General features: G+C 36.6%; 1 protein-coding gene across 2 annotated transcripts in view; it reads left to right on the forward strand.

The window, feature by feature from the left end:
- Window positions 1-14,114, forward strand: part of SHPRH (SNF2 histone linker PHD RING helicase) — a 67,154-nt gene that overhangs the window by 20,987 nt on the left and 32,053 nt on the right. For both annotated transcript variants that reach the window (XM_084889276.1, XM_084889275.1), the window contains exons 10-17: window positions 567-818; window positions 1,626-1,704; window positions 3,557-3,720; window positions 3,840-4,096; window positions 5,321-5,442; window positions 8,827-8,915; window positions 11,233-11,325; window positions 13,739-13,846. In XM_084889276.1, the coding sequence (XP_084745402.1) occupies window positions 567-818; window positions 1,626-1,704; window positions 3,557-3,720; window positions 3,840-4,096; window positions 5,321-5,442; window positions 8,827-8,915; window positions 11,233-11,325; window positions 13,739-13,846 (1,164 nt within the window). The remainder of the gene's footprint in view (window positions 1-566; window positions 819-1,625; window positions 1,705-3,556; window positions 3,721-3,839; window positions 4,097-5,320; window positions 5,443-8,826; window positions 8,916-11,232; window positions 11,326-13,738; window positions 13,847-14,114) is intronic.

Consider the following 14,114-nt stretch of genomic DNA (forward strand, 5'->3'; position numbering starts at 1 on the left):
GGCTTGGCTCTACCAGTTTTGAGCAAGTTACTTCATGTTTCTTACATGTGAGATAGGAATGATAACAGCCTCTAATAGGATTGTTGTTGAAGGTAGATAAAGCTTAGCACAGTGTCTGTAATATAAAAAGCACTCAGTAAAATAATCCTTACTTTTATAGTTTCCTATATCATTGTGCTTTTTTCCACGTGCTGTTAATCCCATCTGCCTACCTACCTATATGTCATGTTCTTTTCTCCTTTCCTTTCCCTTGAGAACTCCTAAATTTTCTTCAAGATCCACCTAAAATTTTAACTCCTCTCTGAATTGACCTTTTCAACCATGGAGTTGGTCCTTCCACTGTGATGCTATAACGTTTTCTTCTGTTACAGTTCCTTTCACATTGCTCCTATTATTAGTCTTCCACACTAAAATGTGTCTTTCTCTCGACAGGTATGGAATGTATCTCAAAGCATGTTCGGTGCTAAACATGGAGAAAGGGCTCTGTAAGGGATACATAAATTATTATTTCAATGATCTTTGAAAAGCTTTTCTGCAATTAACTCTCTGTGCTGGTTATTTCCTAGGTATATCAAGGAGTGAAGAAAGATGGCTTCTTACAGCCTCATTTTTTGGCAGAACAGGATATAGTTATCATTACCTATGATGTCCTTCGTTCAGAGCTAAATTATGTAGATATCCCACACAGCAATAGTGAGGATGGGCGTCGCTTACGGAACCAGAAGCGCTATATGGCCATTCCAAGCCCCCTGGTCGCTGTGGAATGGTGGAGGATCTGCCTTGATGAAGCTCAGATGGTTGAATGTCCCGCTGTAAAAGTGAGAGTTTCTCCAGAATTTTTGAGAGCTGAGGAAGAGATGGGGATGGGGGACGGGGTTGGGAGAAGCTGTCCTTAGAAAATTTAAAATTAACCAGTGTTGATATTAACCAGAAGTTAAATATTCTTACATTTGCTTTTTTCTCTTATGCTATAAACTGCATAACCCTTAGGAATTTTTCAGTACTCTGAATCTTTGCTCTGTGTGCAGTGCCCATGTATATTTGAATAAGATGGTAGTTTAAGTGTGATGAAGATAAAAGTAAACTGTATTTAGGGATTTTTGTAAGCATTTCTGCTAAGTGGAAAGCTTATCATATAGACTCTGATAGCTTTGCACCAAAGTTGACTTTGGTAGTTTTTTATCAGAAAGACAAGCTAGTAATGGAAATGCTACTTTAGAAGATAGAATTTTGATTCATCCTTTGTCACATGTCTTTATGCTGTCTTTGGCCAACCTGTAACCTGTCCTGAATTTTTGAATCACATCTCTTAGTACAGTGATTCACTGAAGGATGGGGTGAGGATGTATCAGTCATTCAGAGAGCCTTTTCACTACATATAATTGAACTACCCTTCCTTTTGTGGGGGCTGGGACAGGACACGTGGCATCCTGCTAATGAGAACCACTATATTGTAAGTTGGCCCTTTGAATAGGATAGTCAACATGGAGTATGGTAATTCCTAAATAGAAGCAAGTGCCTCTGACCCAAAGTGTAGATTTCCATGGATAAACATTCCTGACTTCTGCATTTTCCCTGTGGTTATTTTTTCTTTTCTTTTTTATTCCATATTTCTCTCTCATCAGGCTGCAGAAATGGCTCAGCGCTTGAGTGGGATTAATCGCTGGTGCATCAGTGGCACTCCAGTACAGAGAGGACTGGAGGGTAATATATGGTTTTCTCACATACTGCATATATTTGAAAAGTTTAATTTTTGAAGAGAAAGTATTGTTATATTTAACCTTTGCTGAAATCCTTACTTACATAATTATATATGTATTTATATTTGACTCTGTAGTTTCAAGCATTTATCTTTTTAAATGTAATTGGGTGATTTTTTATTGTAGACATGAGGACAGATAAATAGTGAGTAGTCCCATTGTCCTAAGTTGAACAGTCATTGTGCATGCCTACACAGTGGAAATATAGGTCCAAATTGAACTCAGAGTTCCAAAGTAGTAGGTAGAAAACAGAACGAACCTGACAGAGGGAGAGAGAAATAATTCATTTTAATTGGCTGTATCTATAAAAATAGGACCATAATTTTTATTGCCTGAATTCACATAGTGGGACTATAATTTTACTAATTGTAAAAGTAAAAAAATATTAATAGCTATATAATATACCATGTGGTTATGCCATTATCCCTTCAACCATTCCCCTTCTTGAACATTTAATTTGTGTATAGTTCTCTCTCCCTCTACCCCCAACACCCTGCCACCACCACACACACAGTATAACTAATGATTCTACTACATACTCATTTATATAACTTAGTTTTTCCAAAGAACAAACATTGCATTTTTAAAACTTTTATTCAAGTTGTGAATATTTAAAACTAAAAGTTTAAAGTTGTTTTACATAGAATTCCCTAAAAAGCTGTCATTGAAATGTAGTTAAATTGTAAAATATAAATATTCTTGGCATCCTGTGGCAAATATTCATCCTCAAAATATATCTTTCTGAAAATTCAAGTTACTGTATATTGTTTTCATCAAGATAACTTGTCACTCTGTTAAAATAAAAATATCAACATCCATTATTGTGACATAAAAACAGTCTGCTTTCTGATAATTGCTTTTAGGAAGAAAAACATTGTCTAGGGGGATTTTATAAGTACATACTTAAATATTTGTATAATTTTAGTAAGTTACATTAAAGTACATATTTATAGGATAATATCAGGATAACTAAAAGGCCAGATTTAGTGGTCTGCGCTTACATTGGAAACTGCCCAAATTGTAGCTATTTAGGTGTTACTAAGATCTCATTCAGCTCAAAAGTTAGCTGAGAGGTACTGAAAAAAGAAAAAGACTCAGAGTTACTTTTTTCTGATTTTAGTGTTAAAAGAATATGTTTCTGGGTATTTTACTTTGGATATGTGAGATGTTGGCAGATGTTTTGAGTGTTTGTCACCATTCAGCAAATTCTTGAGTAATATTTTTAAAAACAGCTTCATTAAGTAGTAAATGACATATAATAAAGCTGTAAATATTTAATATGTAAAATTTGGAAATTTTAAATATACATATATTCCCATGAATTTATTTTCACAATCAAGATAATCACACCCAAAAGTTTCTTCCTGCCCAACTTATCTAAAAAAGCTTTCCAAAACTTTCCGGGATTTTGAGTTTTTTTCCTATTTGCTTCCTCTCTGATGTATTTAACACTCATTCTTGTGTTGTCTATTCTTTTTGTAGTTTTACAGTGGGAGTATTAGCCTGCCATGACTTATTATGTTGTATTTGAACATGGAAGTCTCATTTGTTTTGTGTGTGTTTTTTTTTTATATTAGACCAATATTTTTCATCCTTTGCTTCATTGACATTTTGAGCCAGATAATTCTTTTTCATTGGCAGCTGTCCTCTGCATTTAAGGATATTTAGCTTCTACCCACTAGCTGCTGGTAATACTGCAGTTGTGACACCCACAATTTGGGCAGTTTCTAACAACTGCAATGAAGAAGTATAGAAGCAATTTTTCTCAATGTGCTCTGTTCTTTTTGTCTTTTCAGATCTTTTTGGGCTAGTGGTCTTTCTTGGTGTTGAACCTTTCTGTGTCAAGCATTGGTGGATTCGACTTCTCTACCGCCCTTACTGCAGGAAGAATCCACAGCCCCTCTACAGCTTTATTGCCAAGATTCTGTGGAGGTCTGCAAAGAAAGATGTGATTGACCAAGTCAGTACAATAAGTTTTTATTAATTAAGGGTATTAAAAGGGGAAAAAAAGAGATGGAATGGACAGTTAAATTTCCAGGTGAAATTTTCTCTCTCCTCTCTCTCTCTTTCTCTCTACAGATTCAGATACCTCCTCAGACAGAAGAAACCCACTGGCTCCACTTCTCTCCAGTGGAAAGACATTTCTATCACCGTCAGCATGAGGTGTGCTGCCAGGATGCCGTAGTCAAACTCAGGAAGATTTCTGACTGGGCTCTGAAGCTCAGCAGTCTGGACCGAAGGACTGTCACCTCCATCCTGTACCCACTGCTGAGGCTCCGGCAGGCCTGCTGCCACCCACAGGCCGTTCGCGGAGAGTTCCTGCCACTCCAAAAGAGGTTTGATTATCAGTTTCCTTCCACTACAACTAAGAATCTATATATATGAAAACTTAAGTGACCATTCGACTGGTAGCTGATGTGCATTGACCACCAGGGGAGCAGACACTCAATGCACAGTCATGGAAACATGGAACAGCCTGATAAATCTCAGAGGGAAGGGGGCGGGGAGAACAGGGAGAGAATAATTAAAGATCTTATATGCATGCTAGAAGTCTGGTGCACGTATTTATGCACCAGTGGGGTCCCTCTGCCTGGCTTGTGGGGATCGAGCCAAAACTGGCTCTCCAACATCCCCCAAGGGGTCCTGGATTACGAGAGGGTGCAGGCCGAGGAATCCCACCGGTGCACGAATCCATGCACTGCTCCTCTAGTCTGTATAGTCTATATATATATATATATATATATATATATATAGCCTAAGCAACTTAAAGATCGAATGACTGGTCCACTGGTCACTATGACATGCATTGACCACCAGTGGGCAAACGCTCAATGCTGGAGCTGCCCCCTGGTGGTCAGTGTGCTCCCACAGTGGGAGTACCGCTCAGCTGACCAACAGCACCAGACACCTGGCTGGCAAGCGCCACTGCAGCAGCGTGAACCTCTTCCGATTGGGACTGATTGGGCGTGAGCCTGTGACAGGCACAGTGGGGCCGGGATGAACAGGAGCAGCAGGCGGCGTTAGACTGCCGGTTTTGGCTGATCCCCGCAGGCCATACCAAGGGACCTCTATAGTAATAATACACAATATTTAAGCAATTAGCTTTCTAACCCACAGCTTCACGTCCTTGTCACTGAGTTGTCAATTATTTTAGCAGGATGGTCATTTTCTTTAGTATGAAACATTATTTGTGGAAGAGAACCACATCTTCAAATTATTTTTATGATTTTTAACATCTCTTTTCAAATTAGGACTCTTGTGGAGTTTTATTGTTTATTTGCTTCACTCCAGATAAAAAAGGCATTTAAAAAATTTTTTTTTAGTTTATAGGGTTGGTGCTATCTCTAGTTTCAGGCATCTTCTGTGGGTCTTTGAATGTATCCCCATGGATAAGTGGGCACAATTGTAATTAAGTTAAAAGTGATAGCGATAAAAGTGGAGGTGAAGAGAAAGATGCTGAAGATCCCACAAAGACTCTAAGCTTCTGATGATCTTATGCGATATAATACTCTCGCCTAGGATTTTCTTTCAAGTTCTAAGCAGTCTGACTCTTCTTGTAGCACCATGACCATGGAAGAGCTTCTGACATCACTGCAGAAGAAATGTGGCACTGAATGTGAAGAAGCACACCGGCAGTTAGTTTGTGCTCTCAATGGCTTAGCAGGCATCCACATCATTAAAGGTAGAAGGTGATTGCTTTGTTATCTCTCACTCTTCTTCATGAGAACTTTTCTGTCTGTCAGAACTCAAGTGTTATCTTTTTGCACCTTGAATCATTGAGTGTTCTTTTCAATAACTACTTCAATCTATTCATTTGTAATACAAGAGATTATATAGTATTGTAGCCTTTATATAGTTTTGCAGCCATCATGTGTGTTAGAGTGATGGTCAATTTGCATATTACTCTTATTAGATAGGAGGGTTGTTGTTATAGAACTTGAGATAGTGAATTTCTTTCCTTATCCAATATTTTAGTCTCTTTTTCAGATTTATTGTCTTCCTTTCCTTACTGTGAGGTTGTACATAGTATGGACATTGGGAAAAGATGTTTTCATCTGATTATTTCCAAAAATTAACCCTCTGGCAGGATGAGAATGTAGTTGGTTCCTGTGTGGCAAGAACCATGCCATGGCATAAGAGGAGAACATCACTGCTCTCTTCAGATAGTTTCCACTGCATTCCCACGGTAGTTCCTGGTCTTCCATGGATTGTGGATTGAAAGTATTGCTGATTGTTAAGAGATATTCCTATCAGAAAGTCCTTTAGTAAAGGATACATCCAGTCTTAATTGTAATTATAAACTTAATGGGGTGGATTTACTTTTAACTTCCATTGCTTAACTAAACAATACACATTATTTAAAGTAATATTATATATTCAACTTAATTTAAAATCTTCCAATATAGAGATCAGACAATGGAGATATAAAATTTATTTTAAACTCCACAGGGATTATGATATGCAATACATATTCTAAGTCCTCACTGATTATGGTATTAAAAACATGGTATTCTAATTTTTGTACCATGTGTTTTCTGCACATATTATTTTGGAGAAAATTAGGGTGCCAATATCAATTGCAGTAAACTTTATTTACTTGGAAATGTTACTGCCATCAAGTGGCAAGGAGTGGGTATTTCCAAATTTGACTTAAAATTGTATAACTTATTGAATATACATATTTTTGTGTCTTCCTGAGAAAGCGTCTTTTTTTAATAAGCATAAAAAATAGATATTATAGCCCTGGTTGGTTATGCTCAGGGGTTAGATTGGACCAAAGGGTCTCAGGTTTGATTCTCAATCATGGGTAAATATATAGGTTTCAGGTTCGATCCCCAGCCCTGGGCAGGTGTGTGTGGGAGGCAAGCAATTACTCTGTCTGTCACATCGATGTTTCTCGCTCTCCTTCTCCTCCTCCTCTTTCCTCCCTTTCACTCTCTGAAAAATCAATGGGGAGTAAAATATCCTCTAGAGAGGATTTTTTAAAAAAATATATTTTTATTGCTTTTTTACAGAGAAGAAGAGAGAGGGATAGAGAGTTAGAAACATCGATGAGAGAGAATCATCAATCAGCTGCCTCTTACATACCCCCTACTGGGGATGTGCCCGCAACCAAAGTATATGCTCTTGACCGGAATCGAACCTGGGACCTTTCAGTCCACAGGCCAACACTCTATCCACTGAGCCAAACCGGTTTTGGCTCTAGGGAGGATTTTAAAAAAACACACAAAAAATAGATATAGTGAATAGTTCAAATTCAACTGTTTACATTATAAGTTAGTCATCACACCTCCTTTAAAAGCTATAGTAATTATGAAAGGAGAGTTAACTAGTGAATAATTCTCTACAAATGATAGTGTAAATGCTAATAGAATCTATATGTCTTTTGCAAGCTTCACAAGAGTCTTCAAAACCGAAAAAAGGTCTCCTTGAGTTACTGTAATGAGTATTGCTCCTACATTACAACGTGATTTCATTATTGTGAAAATAATCTTTGTTACCAAAGTGAATAAAAATTGGCTGACTGTAAAGTAGTATAAAAATGTATCTTTAGAAAATTCAGGTAACTGGTAGAACTCCATATAAATTTTATGTTATGAATAGTAGTCCAAAATTTTATGTTATGAAAACTCCAAAATTTTATGTTATGAATAGTCTATAATAAAAATATATATTTATAGTTATATATAATTAGCATTAACAAAAAAGAAAATGTACCAACAATAAAATGTACAAATTTGAGAGAGAGAATAAAAGAAAGAGAGAAAGAGTAAACTCAGGCTCTGAACAAATTTATGATGTTAATAAAACTTAATTAAAGTTTTAAAAAGCAAGTATATGTGATGATCATGAAGTAAAAGCTTTTCCCCCCCTCAATAACCTAAAACTAGAACATCTCTATGCCATTTTTTTGTATTTCATGATTTTGCCACTTTTAGATTTTTATTTTAATTATATTTATAAATTATCAGTTTAAAGTTTTTCCCTAGGCAGCAAATGAGATAGGTTTCATTATTAATGCCATTAAAAATGTTTCATCTCTCTTTCATTGAGGTGTTATCCAACTTTTTCTGAAAGAACCAGAAAATGAATAGTTTAGGCTTTGTAAACCATAGAGCTGTTGCAATTGCTCAGCTCTCGTGTTATAGTGCAAAAGCAGCTGTGAACAAATGAGCATAACTGAGATTCAATAAAACTTTATTCATGGACCCTGAAATTTAATTTCACATAATTTTTTTTAAAATATGTTTTTAATTGATTTTTAGAGAGAGGGGAGCAGAGAGGGGTAGAAGAGATAAAAACATAGATGAGAAATATGATAACTATTTGAAAATGTAAAACCATTCTTAGCTCATGGTTCCTAAAAAAATACAGGTCAGGTATGACCTATGGGCCATAGTTTGCCAACCTGTACTTTTAATACTTTTAAAATCATTTTATTTGAATGAGCTGCTAATGAACAATATAAAACAGTATAGATCTCAGAGTGATGGTGATTTGTGTAGACAGAAATGGAAAGAAGAATCTCTTACGATTTTGAAATGTAGTCTTTAATTGCAAATTATTTTGGCCACCAAGAAGAACAATACTTATCAAGAAGAGTATATTATTTTTCTGAGAAATATGTGCTGGTCATAGCATTTTGAATATTTGTTTTTAAATACCTATAATCACCCCAAAGTTGTCCTAATTTTGAACATCATAATGACTACTACTAAATAGTACTCTCTAACTTAAGTGAGAGGAAAATCATTTGTCTAAATTAGCAGTTTATCTAGTTTGTTTTTTCAGTATAGTTTTAAAACATTATAAGTACATTTGACTGGTTTTCTATTCTGTGGAATTAATACACAAAAAAGACTGTATTACTTATGATGCCATATTGCAAAGACCCATCATCTTTTTTACTGGGGAAATCATGGCTAATACCCACTCAAATTCCTTTTAAAAAAAATAGTGAGTTTTAATGACTAAGTTATGTTTTTACAGACATTTTTAAATATAGTTATCATATTGGGAGCTAAATATGACTTTCTTACACTTTAAATACATTTTAATGCTTCAGGTGAGTATGAATTGGCAGCAGAACTGTACAGAGAGGTGTTGCGTTCATCTGAGGAACACAAAGGAAAACTCAAAACTGATTCACTTCAAGTAAGTAAAACTAAATTGTTTCAAATCAATATTTTATCTGCTTTTTTACAAAATAATTTTTCTGAATATTTAAGATGATGAAGGGTAACAAGTGAACTTTGTCATAATCTTTGGGGATTAAACTTGGGATTCAGTTAATTCAGTAAGTACCCAAGATGATTTGCATATACAGTTCTCCCTCAGTGTCCTCAGGGAATTAGTCCAGGATACACACACACACATACACACACACACACCAATTATATCAAAACCTGCAGATGCTCAAGGCCCTTTTATGTAATGGCATAGTTTTGCATATCACCTGTATTTACATGTAGCCTACAGTGTGATGTGCCTCTACATCACTTCATTTGTGTGGGTTCAGTGTAGTACTCGGTGTGGTGTGTGGCAAATTCAAGTTTTGCATTTTAGAATTTTCTGGGATTGTTTTTTCTGAATACTTTTTATCCGTGTTTCGTTGCATGTGCAAATTTGAAACCTGCAGATATGGAGGGCTGACTGTACATGCAAGTTTTACAATCACTACCATCCCATATATTCAGGATGATATTGGCACAAGACTGACTAGCTAATCTAACCTACGTTAGAAAAACAGCTTGAATTATTTGTACCTCAAAGAATGAGGTCAGTTTTATCACTTTTGCATATGAACATCAACATTTTCTTTACATGGTTTTCACCAAAAAGTAAAGAAAATGAGTTTAACTGAGAAATGGAACTAAGTAATAATAAAATCTATCCAATGATCTTTTAATTTAAATTTTGGAGGTCTTTTAGAGAGATTTAGATATTTGAATTAAAACATTTAAGTATAAATACCTTCCCATTTTTGGTTCTGTTCAGTGAATTTATATAGGAAGCTCTCTAGCAAAATGGTGAATAAGGACCACTTTTATTAACCTTGGTAAGTTTAGGCTTGAGTCCCTGCTGAGATCCTTTATCATTCACAATCGAGACTCTGGGACCTACATTTTCACATGTGCTTGAGCCAGTAATAGGAGGTGTGTTTGGGGGCAAGAGAAAAAGAGGGAAAATTAAATACAAGTCTGCTTATATTCTGCATGGATAAGGAGTGCCTAAGGCAGGACCTGGACCTTAAGCAAATGTGTTTGCCTCTTGGGAGAAGGAGAAAATGCAAAGGTATCATTCTCCTGAACAAAGGAAACAAAAGTACAAGAGTGGACAAGACAGATAAGTCCAGATGCCTAAGTTCAAGAGTAAGCAACCAGCCTGGTTCTTCCTTTTAGACCTAATAACCCACCTAGTGGTGAAGCATGGCCCACTGAATAGTCTGCTCTGTCCAGCACTCTGTTCCCTTGGGATAAAAGGTGTAAGGGATGGAGAGAGACTAGTATTTCTCCCAACCTATTCCACCACCTCCTTCAGAATGCACCGGAAGTCCTCTTCCACAAGCACACATAGACCAGAGGAGCCAAGTTTCTGCCACTTTGTTTCTCTGGTGTCGACACATTTGTTATTAAATCTGATAGTGTTTCTGACTGTATTACCTATGAAGCCATGTTGAAAAGACCTAAATCAGTTGAGGTTACTCTTCAAAGATCTGTACCATGGCTCAGAAGTATAAGAACCTGCAGCCAAACAGAGTAACATCTGTAGTCTCAAATCACTGGCACCAAATCAAACCTTACCAAAAAAACACTCTCCTGACCCTTTAACCCTTACCTGTCTTTCCAAATTAAGAAATAGAAATTACTTCCACTTTACGTTTTCTCATAGCTCTTGACTCCCGGGGTCTCTAACCAGTTGCAGACTCAATGTCACAGTGAGAAGTCTGGCTTATATTAAATACAGAGATATAAGATAGAGTTTTTCTATACCATCTTCACTCCAGCTCTCCTCCTATTCAGCCCTTAAGTTCAAAAGGTCCAGGCCATAGACCTGTTTTCTTACGTATTTCATTAACCCTATGTGTATCATAATTTAATTGCTAGGCTCATCCAGACTCATTTCCTGAAGAAGAATCAAGTCTATGCAGTCTGTCATTTTATGTTATTGGACTTATTTGGCATACTCATTGTTCCCCTTATAGGCAAATGCATATATAATAGGAAAAAATACACCTATATTATATATTCTGCTAAAACTAGATTTTTAATTGAAGAAAATTTTTGACATTGTGAATTAAAATAAAACCTTTTCCATAAAACTGACTTCAGTTTTCTCTGACAAAGTCGGTACTCAAATCAGTGATATGTTTATGTGGTATTAGTGCTCTGCATGTCATATGAACAGTAGGTTCTCCCCCTAGAATTTTCTGCATTGGCTGTCATAATTGCTACCTTTTGTGTGTTTGTAGAGACTTCATGCAACTCATAATTTGATGGAATTGTTGGCAGACAAGCACCCAGGGATACCTCCTACCTTGCGAGATGGCAGACTTGAGGAAGAGGTAATTATTATTTTTCATTCTTTCTGTTAAAGAATATTTTTTTCAGTCTTCATGTTCCACCCAATTCATATTTCCTAAGGCATACAGCATTTAAATAAAGGTAATTGTGTTTTCCTGCTGCTTTTACATTTCTAACTTTTCTATGATGATTTTGAATGGCAGAGAGAGACAATATTCCATAGTATTTTAGTTCTCTGCTGATCTGCTTGCAGCTATAGGGCAACCATTTGTTGATAGTCAAAGCACAAAATGTAAATAAACAACAAATTTAAAAAGACCTTGTTGATCTCATGACAGATCTGCAAAAAACGTAGTTAGTAATAATAGTAAGTTGTATACTTTCGCTACCCTTCTCTTATTTATGACAGCAAATTCACATTTCAGTGGTATTTCTTATAGAAGTTCCCTCTGCAGTGAGTATTGACTCCGGAAAGAGTGATATTATAGGTTAATTCACTATAAATTGTTAATAAGTTTATTATGCTAATTTGCCCATGGATTTTTGCCTTCTAAAAGGTCAAAGAAAGATGGCAAAGCTTAAATCTAAAGAGTAGTAGATGTGTTTGAAATGAATTGAACCTATCAGTAGAGCCTGTATTTGAATCAATGAGATACAAAATGAAATTGTATAAGTATGTACAGCCCTTTCTTAATGTTAGATGGCAGTCTACATGTAGAAATTTTCGAGTGAAATTTCATTCCCATTGCAGGCATCTAATCTTTGCATATATAACTATTCACCCTGTTTAACTGCCTTTAGTCATAGGCAACTCTGGTAGTCTAATCTATTAGCTTTAATGACCAACTAATTATAGCCAATGAGTTTTCATAGAAATTAATTGGAAGTTTGTGAGAGGAAATGGAAAAATGCACCATGAGAAAAAGGGTTCATTTCCATGTATCATCACTTTTGCCTAACTCGCATAGCATGTGAAGGCAGAGTATTTCAAAACTGGACACGATCTAAGAAATAAGTCATCTACTTCAACCTCCTCCTTTCCTAAATGAAGTAATGGGAACCTAGAGTGGCAATGCCTTGTCCAGAGAGGTGTATCTGTTCAGTCAAACCTCATGAAATTGACCTTTTTTTTTTTTTTAAGTCAAAAGTGGTCTAGTTTTATCTGGTTTTTAAGAATCAATATTTTCAATATTTCTATTGCTTGCAAATTATGTGACCTTCCTTAAGTTGAAAGGGAAAGAGTTTTTAGACCCTTGTTGTATTTATCTGCGAGGACTGCCATAACAAAATACCACAGACTGTGAGGGTTAAACAACAGAAATTTATTTCTCACAGTTCTGGAGTCTGGTAGCCTAAGATCTGTCAGCAGCGTTGGTATCTCCAGAGGACTCTCCTTGCCTGGTACATGGATTCCCTCTCGCTGTGTCCCTACCTGGCCTTTCCTTTGTTTGCATCCCTGTTTTCTCTTTTCTTTTAAAGAGGGCAGTCATATTGGTCCTTATGGTCTTATTTAACCACATTTACACATTTAATCACCTCCTTTGAAGACCCCATCTCCACATGTGGTCACATTGGGGGTTAGGGCTTCACCATATGTACTTTGGGGGTGCACAAGTCAATCTGTAACACCCGTGTTAGTGCATATTCTCAAGTATTATTTCTCAACTGAAGGAAATTCCAAGAAATTAAAATCAATCAGATAAAAGATTCTGAAAGGTATCCTTGTTTCGCCTCATAATTTTAAATATTACTTTTTCTCCCTTTTGTTTTTAATTAAAAGGTTGGTAAAATTTTGAGAGCAAACTCTTGGGATTTCTTGAATTTTGTGACTTAACAGGTAAAGGTGTTCTCTTGAATATATATCTCAGGAATTTCTGTCATAACTTTTATGTTCTCTGCAGTGTACTTGTAGAGTTTTTTGCTTAAATTGAGTGAATTACCTATAAATATCTATATATATAAAAGCCTTAGTGACCATTATGACCAAATGACCAGGAGGTCCAGACAACTAGCTGGTAGCTATGACTTGCACTAACCCAGACCTTGCTGCAGGGGGCTCTGACGGCCCCAAATCTGGTTCACTTGCACCCTGGACCCAGAAAGAAGGGAGAAGGGAGCCTGATTCCTCATAGAATTGGCCATTGGTTAGCTTACTGCTGGGGCCAACCTCCTGTGGTCCTTCCCCGCAACCAGCCACCCCCCTCCCCCAATCAGCCCCAATGGAGGGAGGGGCAGCTGGTCCTTGGTCTCTCCCCCTGGCCGCCAACTTCCTGCGGTCTCTCCCCCTGTCAGGCCAGACCCTTCAGTTGATCCCAGTCGTCAGCCAGCCCGAGGACCTCACAAATTCGTGCACCAGGCCTCTAATATAAGATAACCACATTGTTCTTGAAACACCATATTCAGTTATTTTCTAGATCTGGAGTGAAAATACTGTTTATTGCTGTTTTAACACAGGCCAGACAGCTGAGGGAGCATTATATGACCAAGTGTAACACTGAAGTTGCTGAAGCACAGCAAGCTTTGCTGCCTGTGCAGCAGACCATACGTGAGCTCCAAAGGAAGGTATGTCTCCAGAATGACTTTCTTATGTGTGTCTTGACATAGCATTTTGGCTTTTGTTTTGGTGTGGGGAGACATTTGAACTTAAATAGTGATGTTGGAATTCTAAGTCTCTAATATGGTGCCTGTCCCACAATAAAAGTTTATTTGCTGTTAGCAATGTTTATTAATTGAATGAATAGATGAATAAATGAATCTATTTTGAAGTTATTCTTTTTTCTTTCTTTTAAGCTATAAAATGGGTTTCTTTTACCTTGGGTATCTTTAATAA

Source organism: Pipistrellus hanaki (genome assembly GCF_964339955.1).
Source record: "Pipistrellus hanaki genome assembly, chromosome: 7".
Lineage (NCBI taxonomy): Eukaryota > Metazoa > Chordata > Mammalia > Chiroptera > Vespertilionidae > Pipistrellus > Pipistrellus hanaki.